The 13052-nt window shown below is 39.6% G+C and overlaps 1 protein-coding gene across 3 annotated transcripts; it reads left to right on the forward strand.

Annotated features, from left to right (window-relative positions):
- Positions 1–1604: 1604 nt before the first annotated feature.
- Positions 1605–8695, forward strand: LOC106599588 (C-C chemokine receptor type 4-like). 3 transcript variants are annotated; one of them, XM_014190881.3, is made up of 2 exons: positions 1605–1692; positions 3422–8341. In XM_014190881.3, exon 2 carries the CDS (start codon positions 3433–3435, stop codon positions 4519–4521), a length of 1089 nt encoding a protein of 362 aa, XP_014046356.3. In that variant the 5' UTR covers positions 1605–1692; positions 3422–3432; the 3' UTR covers positions 4522–8341. The 3 variants fall into 3 exon arrangements, 2 of the variants coding, with proteins under 2 accessions (XP_014046356.3, XP_045570644.2); XR_014391871.1 differs by lacking the exons at positions 1605–1692; positions 3422–8341 and adding exons at positions 1995–2584; positions 8356–8695; XM_045714688.2 differs by lacking the exon at positions 1605–1692 and adding an exon at positions 2011–2584.
- The last annotated feature ends 4357 nt before the right edge of the window (positions 8696–13052 follow it).

A 13052-nucleotide genomic window follows, 5' to 3' on the forward strand; every position in this document is an offset into this window, starting at 1 on the left:
TGCCCTTATGGTGAAATCCCTGAGCAGTTTCCTTCCTCTCCAGCAACTGAGTTAAAAAGGACACCTGCATCTTTGTAGTGACTGGGTGCATTGATATCCAAAGCCTAATTTATAACTTCACCATGCTCAAAGGGATATTCAACATCTGCTTTTCTTATTTTTACACATCTACCAATTGGTGCCCTTTGCGAGGCATTGAAAAACCTCCTTGGGTCTTTGAGGTTGAATCTGTGCTTGAAATTCAGTACTCGATTGAGGGACCTTACAGATAATTTTATGTGTGGGGTACAGAGATGGGGTAGTCATGTTAACCACTATTATTGAACACGGAATGAGTCCATGCAATTTATTATGCGATTTGTTAAGCACATTTGTACCCCATAACAAAGGGGTTGAATACTTATTGACTCAAGACATTCCATCTTAAACATTTTTATAAAATGTAAAAAGTTTCTACAAACAAAATCCACTTTGACATTATGGGGTATTGTGTGTAGATCAGTGACACACAATCTCAATTTAATAAATTTTCAATTCAGGCTGTAACACAACAAATGTGGAAAAAGTAAAGCCGTGTGAATGCTTTCTGAAGGCACTGTATTTGATACCATTCCACAAATTCAGCTCCAGCCATTACCACGAGCCTATCCTCCCCAATTAAGGTGCCACCAACATCCTGTGATTGCAGATAAGATTAAATTAAAAGTACATGGTGCAAGTGATCAGTGCTGTTCGAGATTTTGCACAGATTATTATAGCAATTGTGAAGATCTCCACAAACCTGTGACCTTTCCATGCTATCTTGAACATGCACTCTTTCTATAATTACATAAGAAGACATGTATTGTTACAGTAGGCTAACCTCAAAATGTGCTCATGAATGTGTTACTCATTTTAAGGTTGAATAAATACTGTTGCATTAGTTTGTAAGATAGAGTAAGTAGCCTAAAGTTAAGGCTATTACAAAAGTAATATTGCATTGTGTTTGGTAAACAATGCAACCAAATATCAACATTTAAAGGATCTCTAATGATTGGATAGGTTCATCTGAGCCACTGGCTTAATCCTATTCTTTAACTTTTACAACATTGATTCAACCAGTTTGTGCCCAGTGGGTAGTGTTCAGTGACCCTCCTGCTGGATGGAAATGAACATGTTTTCTCTCAGTAAGCATCCTCTGTCTGTTGTACCCATAAATAGTGTAACCTGGTTAACTTTCATCCATCATATTTTGAAAAAGGGTCTATCAAATGGGCTATTTGGATACAGTTTGTTGTATACTTTTTATACATTTTGGACAACTTCATACAATTGTCTTTGTCTTTTTGTTTTCCGCATTTCAAAACAATTGTATACATTTCTCCATGTATTTTCTTGTCAGAGAAAGAGCACTTTTGACTGTAAAGTATTTTTTGAATAAACCTTGTTAAAATGTTGTTGATAAATTGAATCCCATGTAACAACCCTTTATGGTTATAATGATGAATAAGGTTCCAGAAATTCCTGTATTGAACAGTGTTAAGACAGCCCTTTGTAAGGGAGGCTATTAGGGAGGAGTTAATCACATATTACATATCTCAAGCAGTAGCAACAACTCTCACACACAAAGCTTCAACCTACTAGCGCTGACACATGAACAGAAAAACTACTTCCTTTCTGATAATCACATCAGCACCCAGAAAGGTCACATTGGTAAGTTGTTAAAGTATCACTTCATTTTCCAGTCCATTTGCAGCTTGTAGGCTATTTACCAATAAGTTATGTAGTAACAATGAGTACTTTCTAGTATTTACTTAAAATAATTTTAAGCAATTAAAGAAATTAAAGCATAATCCCTAGGCATTTACTACATATATCCTCTTGAGGATACCCTAGGATAGGGGGCGCCACAGCGCATTTTGAAAAAAAATCGTTCCCATTTTCAACGGCCTACTAATCAAACTCAGAAGATAGGGCATGCATATACTTATTATATATGGATAGAAAACACTCTAAAGTTTCTAAAACTGTTTGAATGGTGTCTGTGAGTATAACAGAACTCATTTGGCAGGCAAAACCCTGAGACATTTTCTGACAGGAAGTGGATACCTGATGTGTTGTATTGAGTTGAAACCTATCCCATTGAAAAACACAGGGGTTTAGGAATATTTTGGCACTTCCTATTGCTTCCACTAGATGTCGCCAGTCCTTTCACAGTGGTTTGAGCCTTATAGAGTCAAAACTCAGTGAATGACAGGAGTTTGAAATTGGTCACAGGGGATGGGCCATCACCATTATGACGCCGGCGGCCATGTCTGCCCCCACCTTTGGAAACGGTTTTAAAGGCAATGAAATCATCCCCCTCGAATCTTATTGGCTCTCTTGGTGTTAGAGGCCCTGAACATTTATTTTATACAACGTTTGACATGTTTGAACGAACCTACATGCGCGAGGATTACTTTCAGTATGAAGTGCAGAGCTGCGTTTGGAGAGAGCCATAGGACGCGCTACCAACATCAGGCTAATGGAACGTGAAGTATGGCCTTTTTGACCGAAAATACATCTGTTGTGGACCTGGGATGCTTTCTGATGAAGACAACTAAAGGTAGGCGATTATTGACAATATTATTGAAGATGAGATGGTTCATACTGTTGCGTCCAAGATGGCGCCGAGCACTGTATATTAGCTGATTTTCTGAGTATCGCATCTCCTTTTATCGCAAAGTGTGATTACCCAGTAAAGTTAATTTAAAATCTGGTATGACGGGTGTTCTCAAGAGATATTCATCTATAAATGTTAGATTGACAATATACATTTAAAAAATCGTTATAGTATAGCAATTTATTGAAACGTAGCATTGTTTACCGGGACGCTTTTGAGGGGAAATTAGGTAGTCAACGTCAGACAGAGATGTAAAATGCTGTTTTTATATATAAATATGACCTTTATTGAACAAAAGAATGCATGCATTGTATAACATGATGTCCTAGGGGTGCCATCTGATGAAGTTTGTAAAAGGTTAGTGCTACATTTAGCTGTTTATTGATAATATGTGATGGAAGTGGTTGGTCGGAAAATGGCTATGAAGCTGCTTTTTACGATGGACTCATCTAATATAATCTAATGATTTGCTTTTCCTGTAAAACCTTTTTGAAATCGGACGACGTGGGTCGATTCAGGAGAGGTGTATCTATAAAAAAAAAAAAAATATATTTTTTATTTTTGTAAAAAATTATGATAATTTTTTAATGCTAATTGGCGATATGATTTTTCGCTGGATTTTGATCCCGCAAACGGGATCAGATGCTCAAGAGGATATATATACTTATATATACCGTATATACTTACCATTTTAACTTGCAATTTGTAAATGCAGTACATAGGAGGTAATAGCAGACCATAAAATCAAATGAAAACACTATATTTACACCCTCTTAACAGGTTACGAGACCATGGCGGATTATGAAGACTTCTTGGCTTTTTTCAATGAGGACAATTTCACAGATTATAATAACTCTGTAGACACCAGCTATGTCGTGGATGAAATGGTGAATCTGTGTGCCAAAACTGAGGTAAACAGATTTGGAGCCAAGTTCATCCCAACATTCTACACCATCAATTTCCTGCTGAGTGTGGTTGGGAATGGGCTGGTTCTATGCATTATCTACAAATACGAGAAGCTCACTTCCGTCACGAACATCTTCCTCCTCAACCTGGTCATCTCTGACCTGCTGTTTGCGTCCAGTTTGCCCTTCTTGGCCACTTACTACTCCTCTGAGTGGATCTTTGGCCCGTTCATGTGCAAGCTGGTGGGCAGCATGTACTTCATTGGATTCTACAGCTCCATCCTCTTCCTCACTCTCATGACCTTTGACCGATACCTGGCTGTGGTCCATGCCATTAACGCTGCCAAACAGAGGAGGAAGATCTACGCCTGCGTCTCCTCGGCAGTTGTGTGGTGTATCAGCCTTCTGGCCAGCGTCAAGGAGTTAGTTCTGTACAACGTCTGGAAGGATCCTCAGTCCGGACACCTTTGTGAGGAGACAGGCTTCTCCAAGGATATCATGGACAAATGGGAGCTGGTGGGTTACTATCAGCAGTTTGTTATCTTCTTTCTGCTTCCTTTGGCCATGGTCATGTACTGCTATGTTAGAATCACAGTCCGAGTCATGTCAACCCGAATGAGAGAGAAGTGTAGGGCAGTCAAGCTGATTTTTGTGATTGTATTTTCATTTTTTGTGTGCTGGACCCCATACAATATTGTGATACTGCTGAGAGCCCTCCAGATGTCCACCAGTCATAGTTTTGAGCCGTGCTCTGATGTGCTTGACTACGCTCTGTATGTGACTAGGAATATAGCATACCTCTACTGTTGTGTAAGCCCTGTCTTCTACACGTTTCTTGGGAAAAAGTTTCAAAGCCACTTTAGGAAACTACTTGCAAAACATATCCCATGTCTGAAGAGTTATATCGACACTAACCAAAGTAGCCAAAGTAGAACAACTTCTCAGAAAAGCCCACATACCATGTATGAATACTAGAGAGGAACTGGTCTTTAACCCAGAGATTATTGATGTGAATTGTGAATAATGTATATACTTTTGAGGGTTTTATGTTTACTATCTCAAAGAATTTCTCAATCATAGCAATACAACTTGAACATGCAATTTGTATTCTGTGTAATTTTGCTTTGGACTTTATGTACTTAACATTTTTGCTAAACTGTAAATTACAAAAAGATACAAATGATGTTTGAAATATTTGAATCAATGTTTGCACGCAGGACTCGCTTTGGATAAAAGCGTCTGCTAAATGGCTTATATTATATTATTATTATTTTTACAAGAAAGTGTACATTTTATTTGCTTCAGGAGCTTGAGCTGTTTCTTTCCTTGTTTTTTTTAACAATAATTTTTATTGGATCACATTAAAGCAACACAATCGATAAATAAGAATAAAAAAAGTCCCCTTTTTGAACAACTCCCTCTACTATTACGCATCTTTAAATCTTTGCATTAAATTGTTGATAAAATAAATGAATAAAGAGTTGTGAAATAATGTATTTACTCATAGCATGCGGTTCTGAATGTTGACTGACTGAATGTAGGTCTACCTGTTTTGAGAGATGCATATTCTATGCTCTGTCATACTATCTAGGCCTCTACCATTTTCTAGTTGGCATAACTATCCAGAAAGAAAAACTATTTCTCCACTCTAGCTATTTTCAGAGCAGGCTGTTCTTGACATTACTTAGAACTCCCCTTCTCACACTTCCCTTAACAGAAACACCTTGGAGAACATCCTGTTAGTCATCCTTTTTTCATATCTCACTTTGCTTAACATTTTGAGCTGGTTGCAGTACAAACAAAAAATGCATGAAATGAAATGTATGAAATGTATGCATTCACTACTGTAAGTCGCTCTGGATAAGAGCGTCTGCTAAATGACTAAAATGTAAATGTAAGAGATTACGATGGTGTTCTCCACAAGCGTCTTGGGACTTGTTTGAAGTCGGTACAGCCGATCTGCCAACTTCTGTCTGTAGCGTAAACTGTGTAACAGTTTGGGCTGCACACTTGGTTGTTTTACTCTAGGAGTAAAACAATGACCAGCAAGACTTGTCTGAATGTCCTCTGGTACCAGTTGAAAAAACATTATGGAAGTATGTGTATATGGTGACTGTTTAGTGACAAAAATAAGGGGTTAAATACATTTTTTTTTTAAATAACAATGTTTCCTGATCTTTCTTATGTCTCTTAGATATTGGACAGACACAGATTTTTTTGGGGGGGGCTATCTGTTCCATGTAGTGAATCTGTTAGTCAATGCATTTGTATTTTTTTTTATTTATTTTTTATTTAACTATGCAAGTCAGTTAAGAACAAATTCTTATTTACAATGACGGTCTACACCGGCCAAACCGGACGACGCTGGGCCAGTTGTGAGCTGCCCTATGGGACTCCCAATCGCGGCCGGGTGTGATACAGCCTGGATCGAACCAGGGTGTGTGTAGTGACGCCTCAAGCACTGAGATGCAGTGCCTTAGACCACTGCGCCACTCGGGGTAATAGCAGTAAGGCTAAATAAACGTTTTCAGCAAATATATACAGTACCAGTCAAATTACCAGTTTGGACACACCTACTCATTCAAGGGTTTTTCTTTATTTTTCCAATTTTCTACATTGTAGAATAATAGTGAAGACATCAAAACTATGAAATAACACATTTGGAATCATGTAGTGACCAAAAAAAGTGTTAAACAAATCAAAATACATTTTATATTTGAGATTCTTCAATGTAGCCACCCTTTGCCTCGATGACAGCTTTGCACACTCTTGGCATTCTCTCAACCTGGAATGCTTTTCCAACAGTCTTGAAGAAGTTCCCACATATGCTGTACACTTGTTGGCTGCTTTTCCTTCACTCTGCGGTCCAACTCATCCCAAACCATCTTAATTGGGTTGAGGTCCGGTGATTGTGGAGGACATATCATCCGATGCAGCACTCCATCACTATCATTCTTGGTCAAATAGCCCTTACACAGCCTGGAGGTGTGTTGGGTCATTGTCCTGTTGAAAACAAATGATATTCCCACTAAGCGCAAACCAGATGGGATGGCGTATCACTGCAGAATGCTATGGCAGCAATGCTAGTTAAGTGTGCCTTGAATTCTAAATAAATCACAGTGTCACCAGCAAAGCACCCCCACACCATCACACCTCCTCCTCCATGCTTCACAGTGGGAACCACACATGCCGAGATCATCCATTCACCTACTCTGCATCTCACAAAGACACGGCGGTTGGAAACAAAAATCTCAAATTTGGACTCATCAGACCTAAGGACAGATTTCCACCGGTCTAATGTCCATTGCTCATGTTTCTTGGCCCAAGCAAGTCTCTTCTTATTGGTGTCCTTTAGTAGGGATTTCTTTGCAGCAATTCGACCATGAAGGCCTGATTCACGCAGTTTCCTCAGAACAGTTGATGTTGAGATGTCTCGGTTACTTGAACTCTGTGAAGCATTTATTTGGGCCACAATCTGAGGTGCAGTTAACTCTAATTAACTTATCCTCTGCAGCAGAAGTAACTCGGGGTCTTCATTTCCTGTGGCAGTCCTCATGAGAGCTGAAACTTTAAAAGTTCTTGAAATTTTCCGGATTGTCTGACCTTCATGTCTTAAAGTAATGATGGACTGTCGTTTCTCTTTGCTTATTTGAGCTGTTCTTGACATAATATGGACTTGGTATTTTACCAAATAGTGCTATCTTCTGTATACCAACCCTACCTAGTCAAAACACAACTGATTGGATCAAACGCATTAAGGAAAGAAATTCTACAAATTAACTTTTAAGGCACATCTGTTAATTGAAATGCATTCCAGGTGACTTCCTCATGAAGCTGGCTGAGATAATGCCAAGAGTGTGCAAAGCTGTCAAGGCAAAGGGTGTCTACTTTAAAGAATCTAAAATATATTTTGATTTGTTAAAACATTTTTGGTTTCTACATGATTCCATATGTTTTATTTCATAGCATTGATGTCTTCACTATTATTCTACAGTGAAGAGAATAGTAAAAATAAAGAAAAACCCTTAAGTGTGTCCAAACTTTTGACTGGTACTGTATATATTTTTTATACTTCAAGGGCATTTAAAATTTCAAATCAAAAAGCTAAATGATCCTTGGTATGACCTGGTTCCCTGGTAAGAGATTTCACCTAGCCCTGGAATAAAAAGCATGCTCATTGGAGGTTCTCCTAGGCTTAATATGTGTCCGAGAAGCCAGCCCGAAAGATCTTAAACATCATTCTTCAGTGGAATTGTACATCAGTTGTTTACCAGATGGCTATGCTGATTTACAAGTGTTTCAATTTACAGAGGTGAGAAAACCACAGACTCTTTACAAGAAGGACTTCCTTTGTTTTGGTGAGAATGTACCAGTCACATCACAAGTAAGATTCAAAGTACCACATGCAAAAGTACAAAGTAAGTCCTTTTTAGACAAAGAAGTTGTCACGGCTGTCGAAAGGAGAGAACCAAAGTGCAGCGTGCGTGTAGTTCCACATTTGATTTAATCTGTGAAACGTTGCAATACATATATAAACTGAATTGACAAAACAAACCGTGACGCAGAGGAGAACAAACACTACTTGTTACATGTTACGTTTTTCTTGCTCCCCATTTTCCCATGTAAGTGTGTTGGTGTCCTAGGCATTACAGGTGTACCTAGTTGCGGCTGACGATGGTCGGCGTGGCTGTAGCTGATTGAAAGAGAGGATATCTGTTGGTCGTGTGAAAAGAGAAGAGAGAGAGGGAGACACATGTTTTGTTTGATTATTTGATGATTTGTTTTAATTTATCTTTGTTTGTGTTTCAGTCTGTCCTCCTGATGTACTCCACCCTACCTAGGTCCTGGAGAAGGGAAAAGGTAGACCTGCCCACGGGGGTACATTCCCACGTAGATAACCCATTGTTTTATACACTAGGTTAGCCGGGCGGGTGTCACCCTTGTATTTTCTTGGAACCAGGTAGGACAGTGGGTTAGGGTTTAGAATGTGTTAGGAAGGATTAGGTGTGTAGAAGAGGGACCTTTTGTTTATTTTCATTATTTGGACCCCGATCCCCCGATAGTTTTTGTTTTCTTACTGATTCTTTATGGGTGTTTTATATTGTTTGTTTAATTACTTTACTAAACATCCCCTGAGGGCTAAAATTGAGTTCTGGTTGTGGTCTGATTATTTTTGCTCATTACACCCCACATTTCTTCCCCTTTCATCTGTTTTACCTGGTGTGTTTAGGCCCAGGCATTTACATCTCCTCCTCCGACGAGCTACACCCGAGGGGAGAACGTAATACTACTCAAAAATAATCACCCACAAAACCCAGGAAGAAAAACCCCTACTTAAATATGATCTCCAATTAGAGACGAGGACCAGCTGCCTCCATTTGGAGATCATCCCAAACAAGCCAACATAGAAATACAAAACTAGAACCTAACAACATAGAAAAACACAAAACACCCCGTCACGCCCTGACCTACTCTACCATAGAAAATAACATCTTACTATGGTCAGGACGTGACAGAAGTAAATGATATGCCTTGATAGGAGTCAGGTAGCCAATCCTAGTTACCATAGAGGAAGACAATGTTAGGGAAAACAGTACAAGACAGAAATTCTGCATTAAAACAGACTTATGTAAATAGTCTGTTACGTTTAGAAGTTTTGTCTCAGGGAAGGTGATGCAACATGTAATGGGCACATGGTGGCACTATTCATCACATAGTGCTGTGGTTCCCAAACTTTTTAAAGTCCCGTACCCTTTCAAACATTCAACCTCCAGCTGCGTACCCCCTCTAGCACAAAAATTGTGAATAACTCACCACAGGTTAATGAGAAGGGTGTGCTTGAAAGGATGCACATAACTCTGCAATGTTGGGTTGTACTGGAGAGAGTCTCAGTCTTAAATCATTTTCTGTATTTAGTTTTCATGCTGGTGAGGGCCGAGAATCCACTCTCACATAGGTATGTGGTTGCAAAGGGCATTAGTGTCTTAACAGCGCGATAAGGTCAAGTTAAGAAACTCTGAGTGCAGCCCTATCCAGAAATCTGGCAGTGGCTTCTAATTAAATTAAATTTTCACAGAACCACTTGTTGCAATTTGAATGAGGCTCTCTTGTTCAGATATCGGTAAGTAGACTGGAGGCAGGGCATGAAAGGGATAACGAATCCAGTTGTTTGTGTCATCTGTTTCGGGAAAGTACCTGCGTAATTGCGCACCCAGCTCACTCAGGTGCTTCGCCATATCACATTTGACATTGTCCGTAAGCTTGAGTTCATTGCACACAAAAAAATCATACAATGATGGAAAGACCCGTGTGTTGTCCTTGTTAATGCTGACAGAAAAGAGCTCCAACTACTTAATCATAGCCTCAATCTTGTCCCGCACATTGAATATAGTTGTGGAGAGTCCCTGTAATCCTAGATTCAGATCATTCAGGTGAGAAGAAACATCACTCAGATAGGCCAGTCATGTGAGAAACTCGTCATCATGCAAGTGGTCAGACAAGTGAAAATAATGGTCAGTAAAGAAACTTTAAGCTCGTCTCTCAATTAAACAAAATGTGTCAATACTTTTCCCCTTGATAACTAGCGCACTTCTGTATGTTGTAAAAGCGTTACATGGTCGCTGCTCATATCATTGCATAATGCAGAAAATACAAGAGAGTTCAGGGGCCTTGCTTTAACAAAGTTAACCATTTTCACAGCAGTGTCCAAAACGTCTTTAAAGCTGTCAGGCATTATCTTGGCAGCAAGAGCCTCTCGGTGGATGTTGCAGTGTACCCAAGTGGCGTCGGGAGCAACTGCTTGCACACGCGTTACCACTCCACTATGTCTCCCTGTCATAGCTTTTGCACCATCAGTGCAGATACCAACACATCTTGACCACCAAAGTCCATTTGATGTCACAAAGCTGTACAGTACTTAAAAAATATAATTTCATGTTGTCCTGGTTTCCAGTGGTTTGAAGAAGAGGATGTCTTCCTTAACTGACCCCCCATAAACCTAACGGACATATACCAGGAGCTGTGCTAGGCCCGCAACGGCTGTTGACTCATCCAGCTGTAATGCATATAATTCACTGGCTTGTATGTGAAGCAGTAATTGTTTCAAAACATCTCCTGCGATGTCACTGATGCGTCGTGAAACAGTGTTGTTTGATGAAGGCATTGTCTGTATAGTTTTTTGGCCTTTTCCCCCAGCCATATCTGCGTCAGCAGGAATAATGAAGTCCTCCACAATAGTATGGAGCTTGCCTGTCCTAGCCACTCGGTAGCTCACCATATAAGACGATTCTAGCCCCTTCTTATTAATGGTATCTGTTGCTTTTATACGTCTTACTACTAGAAAGTCATCTTTATTCTCGCTCAAAAAACTCCCGTGGCTTATTTTTCAAATTGTCATGTTTAGTTTCTAAATGTCTGCGCAAGAGTGAAGGTTTCCTGCGAGAGAGTAATGGTAAATGTGATTGGATGTTAATTATTTGACTAGGCTACCTGTACTTGACATTGGGTTGTTATTTCGCTGAACACTAGATGGTTTGATTTTATTTTTGGCAGTGAAACGAGGCTACTCGGGAATGAAAAAGAAACTCACCCAAATGTATAGCACCGTTGGAAAATATAAATGTACTGTTTGAAAATGTGAAGAAAAAAAAAGATATTTATGTATAAAATATATTTTTAAATGTGAATCACATTTTTATTTGGCGTACCCCCGATAGCATTGTGCGTACCCCTGGGGGTGCTAAGGGTCCTACACGGATCCCAAAAGGGTTCTACTTGGAACCAAAGGGGGTTATTCAAGGGGTTGTCCTATGGGGCTAGCCAAAGTCCCCTTTTAGGTTCTAGATAGCAAGTTTTTTTCTAAGAGTGTAGTGCTTTTTCCCCCCCCCCTACTTTACATTTGCTCTTTTTGAGGTTTTCCTATATAATTTATTCCATCCTAGCCACATTTCCTCATCTTCCTCTCCTACGGTGCATTCGGAAAGTATTCAGAACCCTTGACCTTTTCCACATTTTGTTACATTACAGCCTTATTCTAAAATGGATTAGATATTTTTTTACTCAGCAATCTACACACAATACTCCATAATGACAAAGTGAAAACTATTTTTTAGAATTTTGGGAAATGTATAAAAAATAAAAACTGAAATACCTTATTTACATTAGTATTCAGACCCTTTGCTATGAGACTCAAAATTAAGCTCAGGTGCATTCTGTTTCCATTGATCATCCTTGAGATGTTTCTACAATTTGATTGGAGTCCAGCTGTGGTAAATTCAATTGATTGGACATGATTTGGGAAAGGCACACACCTGTCTAAATTAGGTCCCACAGTTGACAGTGCATGTCAGAGCAAAAACCAAGCCATGGGGTCGAAGGAATTGTCCGTAGAGCTCTAAGACAGGATTGATCTGGGGAAGGGTACCAAAAAATGTCTGCAGCATTGAAGGTCCCCAAGAACACAGCGGCCTCCATCAAGTTTGAACCACCAAAACTCAACAACTTCAAACATAGACTCTGACCTGTCCAATGAGCCAAACTGATTAAAGAATCCCACAGTACCCAAACACCATCTCTCTCTGTCTCTCTCTCTCCCAAACACACACACCACACACAGTGCAGTATTTAGAGTATATAGAGCAGCTTTAAGTGATATAGTCTACTGTGTGCTCACTCCTCCTCTGCCTCTCTCCATCTGTGTCGTCTGTTGCTGTCTCTCTTGTCTGCCGTCTTCTGCTGCTGTCTCTTAGTTTTCTATGTTGCTGTCTCTTGTCTACCTTCCTCTCTCGTCCTGTCCTGGTTGTAAAAAGTGCAAAAGTAAACAATTGTTTTAAAAGTAATTTCTCAAGGTTTTTTCACCAGCAAATTCTTTATAAGCCATGTTTTGCTTTTTCACTGTCTGTATTTCACTTCTTATCATTTGGGAAAATAAATACAATTAATTATAATCTATAGAGCAGTTTGAAGTGATACAGTCTGCTGTGTACTCAATCCACCTCTGTTCTCTCTCCATCTGCCCTCTTCTGTCACTTTCTCTGTGTCTTGTCTGTTGCTGTCTCAGGTTCTTGTTTGTTACTGTCTCCTTTGTCTATCCTCTTTGTTATGGCCTGTTCGGTTCTTCTGGTGTCTCTCTCCATCATATCCTATTCTTCTGTTGCGGTCTCTGTGTCTTGTCTGGTGTGTCTCCATCATATCTTACTATTCTTTTGCTGTCTCTGGGTCTTATATGGTGTCTCTCTCCATCACATATTCTTCTGTTGCTGTCTCTGTGTCTTGTTTGCCGTATCTCTTTAATTTTGCAATCCAAAACGGTCAAGGGGATACTGGGTTAGCTTAACTTGTTTTGGGCCTGTGTATGGTTTTTCTAAATCCTCCTCTTCCCTACCATTTGTCCCTGGCTGCTGCTGTTTTAAGTGCTTTACTCGCCTACTGTTCTCCTCTGTCCTCCTCCTTGGCTCATCTGAAAGGTAGCAAGGTAGAGGTGCTGATTTGGCCTCGTTTTAGATTTG

The sequence above is a fragment of the Salmo salar genome, chromosome 03 (genome assembly GCF_965601325.2).
Source record: "Salmo salar chromosome 03, fSalSal1, whole genome shotgun sequence".
Taxonomy (NCBI): domain Eukaryota; kingdom Metazoa; phylum Chordata; class Actinopteri; order Salmoniformes; family Salmonidae; genus Salmo; species Salmo salar.

Coding starts and splice junctions, on each gene's coding strand:
- LOC106599588 (XM_045714688.2), top strand. CDS start 2,518: ATGGCCTTTTTGACCGAAAATACATCTGTTGTGGACCTGGGATGCTTT. Junction 2,585..3,421: donor TCTGATGAAGACAACTAAAG/GTAGGCGATTAT, acceptor CCCTCTTAACAG/GTTACGAGACCATGGCGGAT.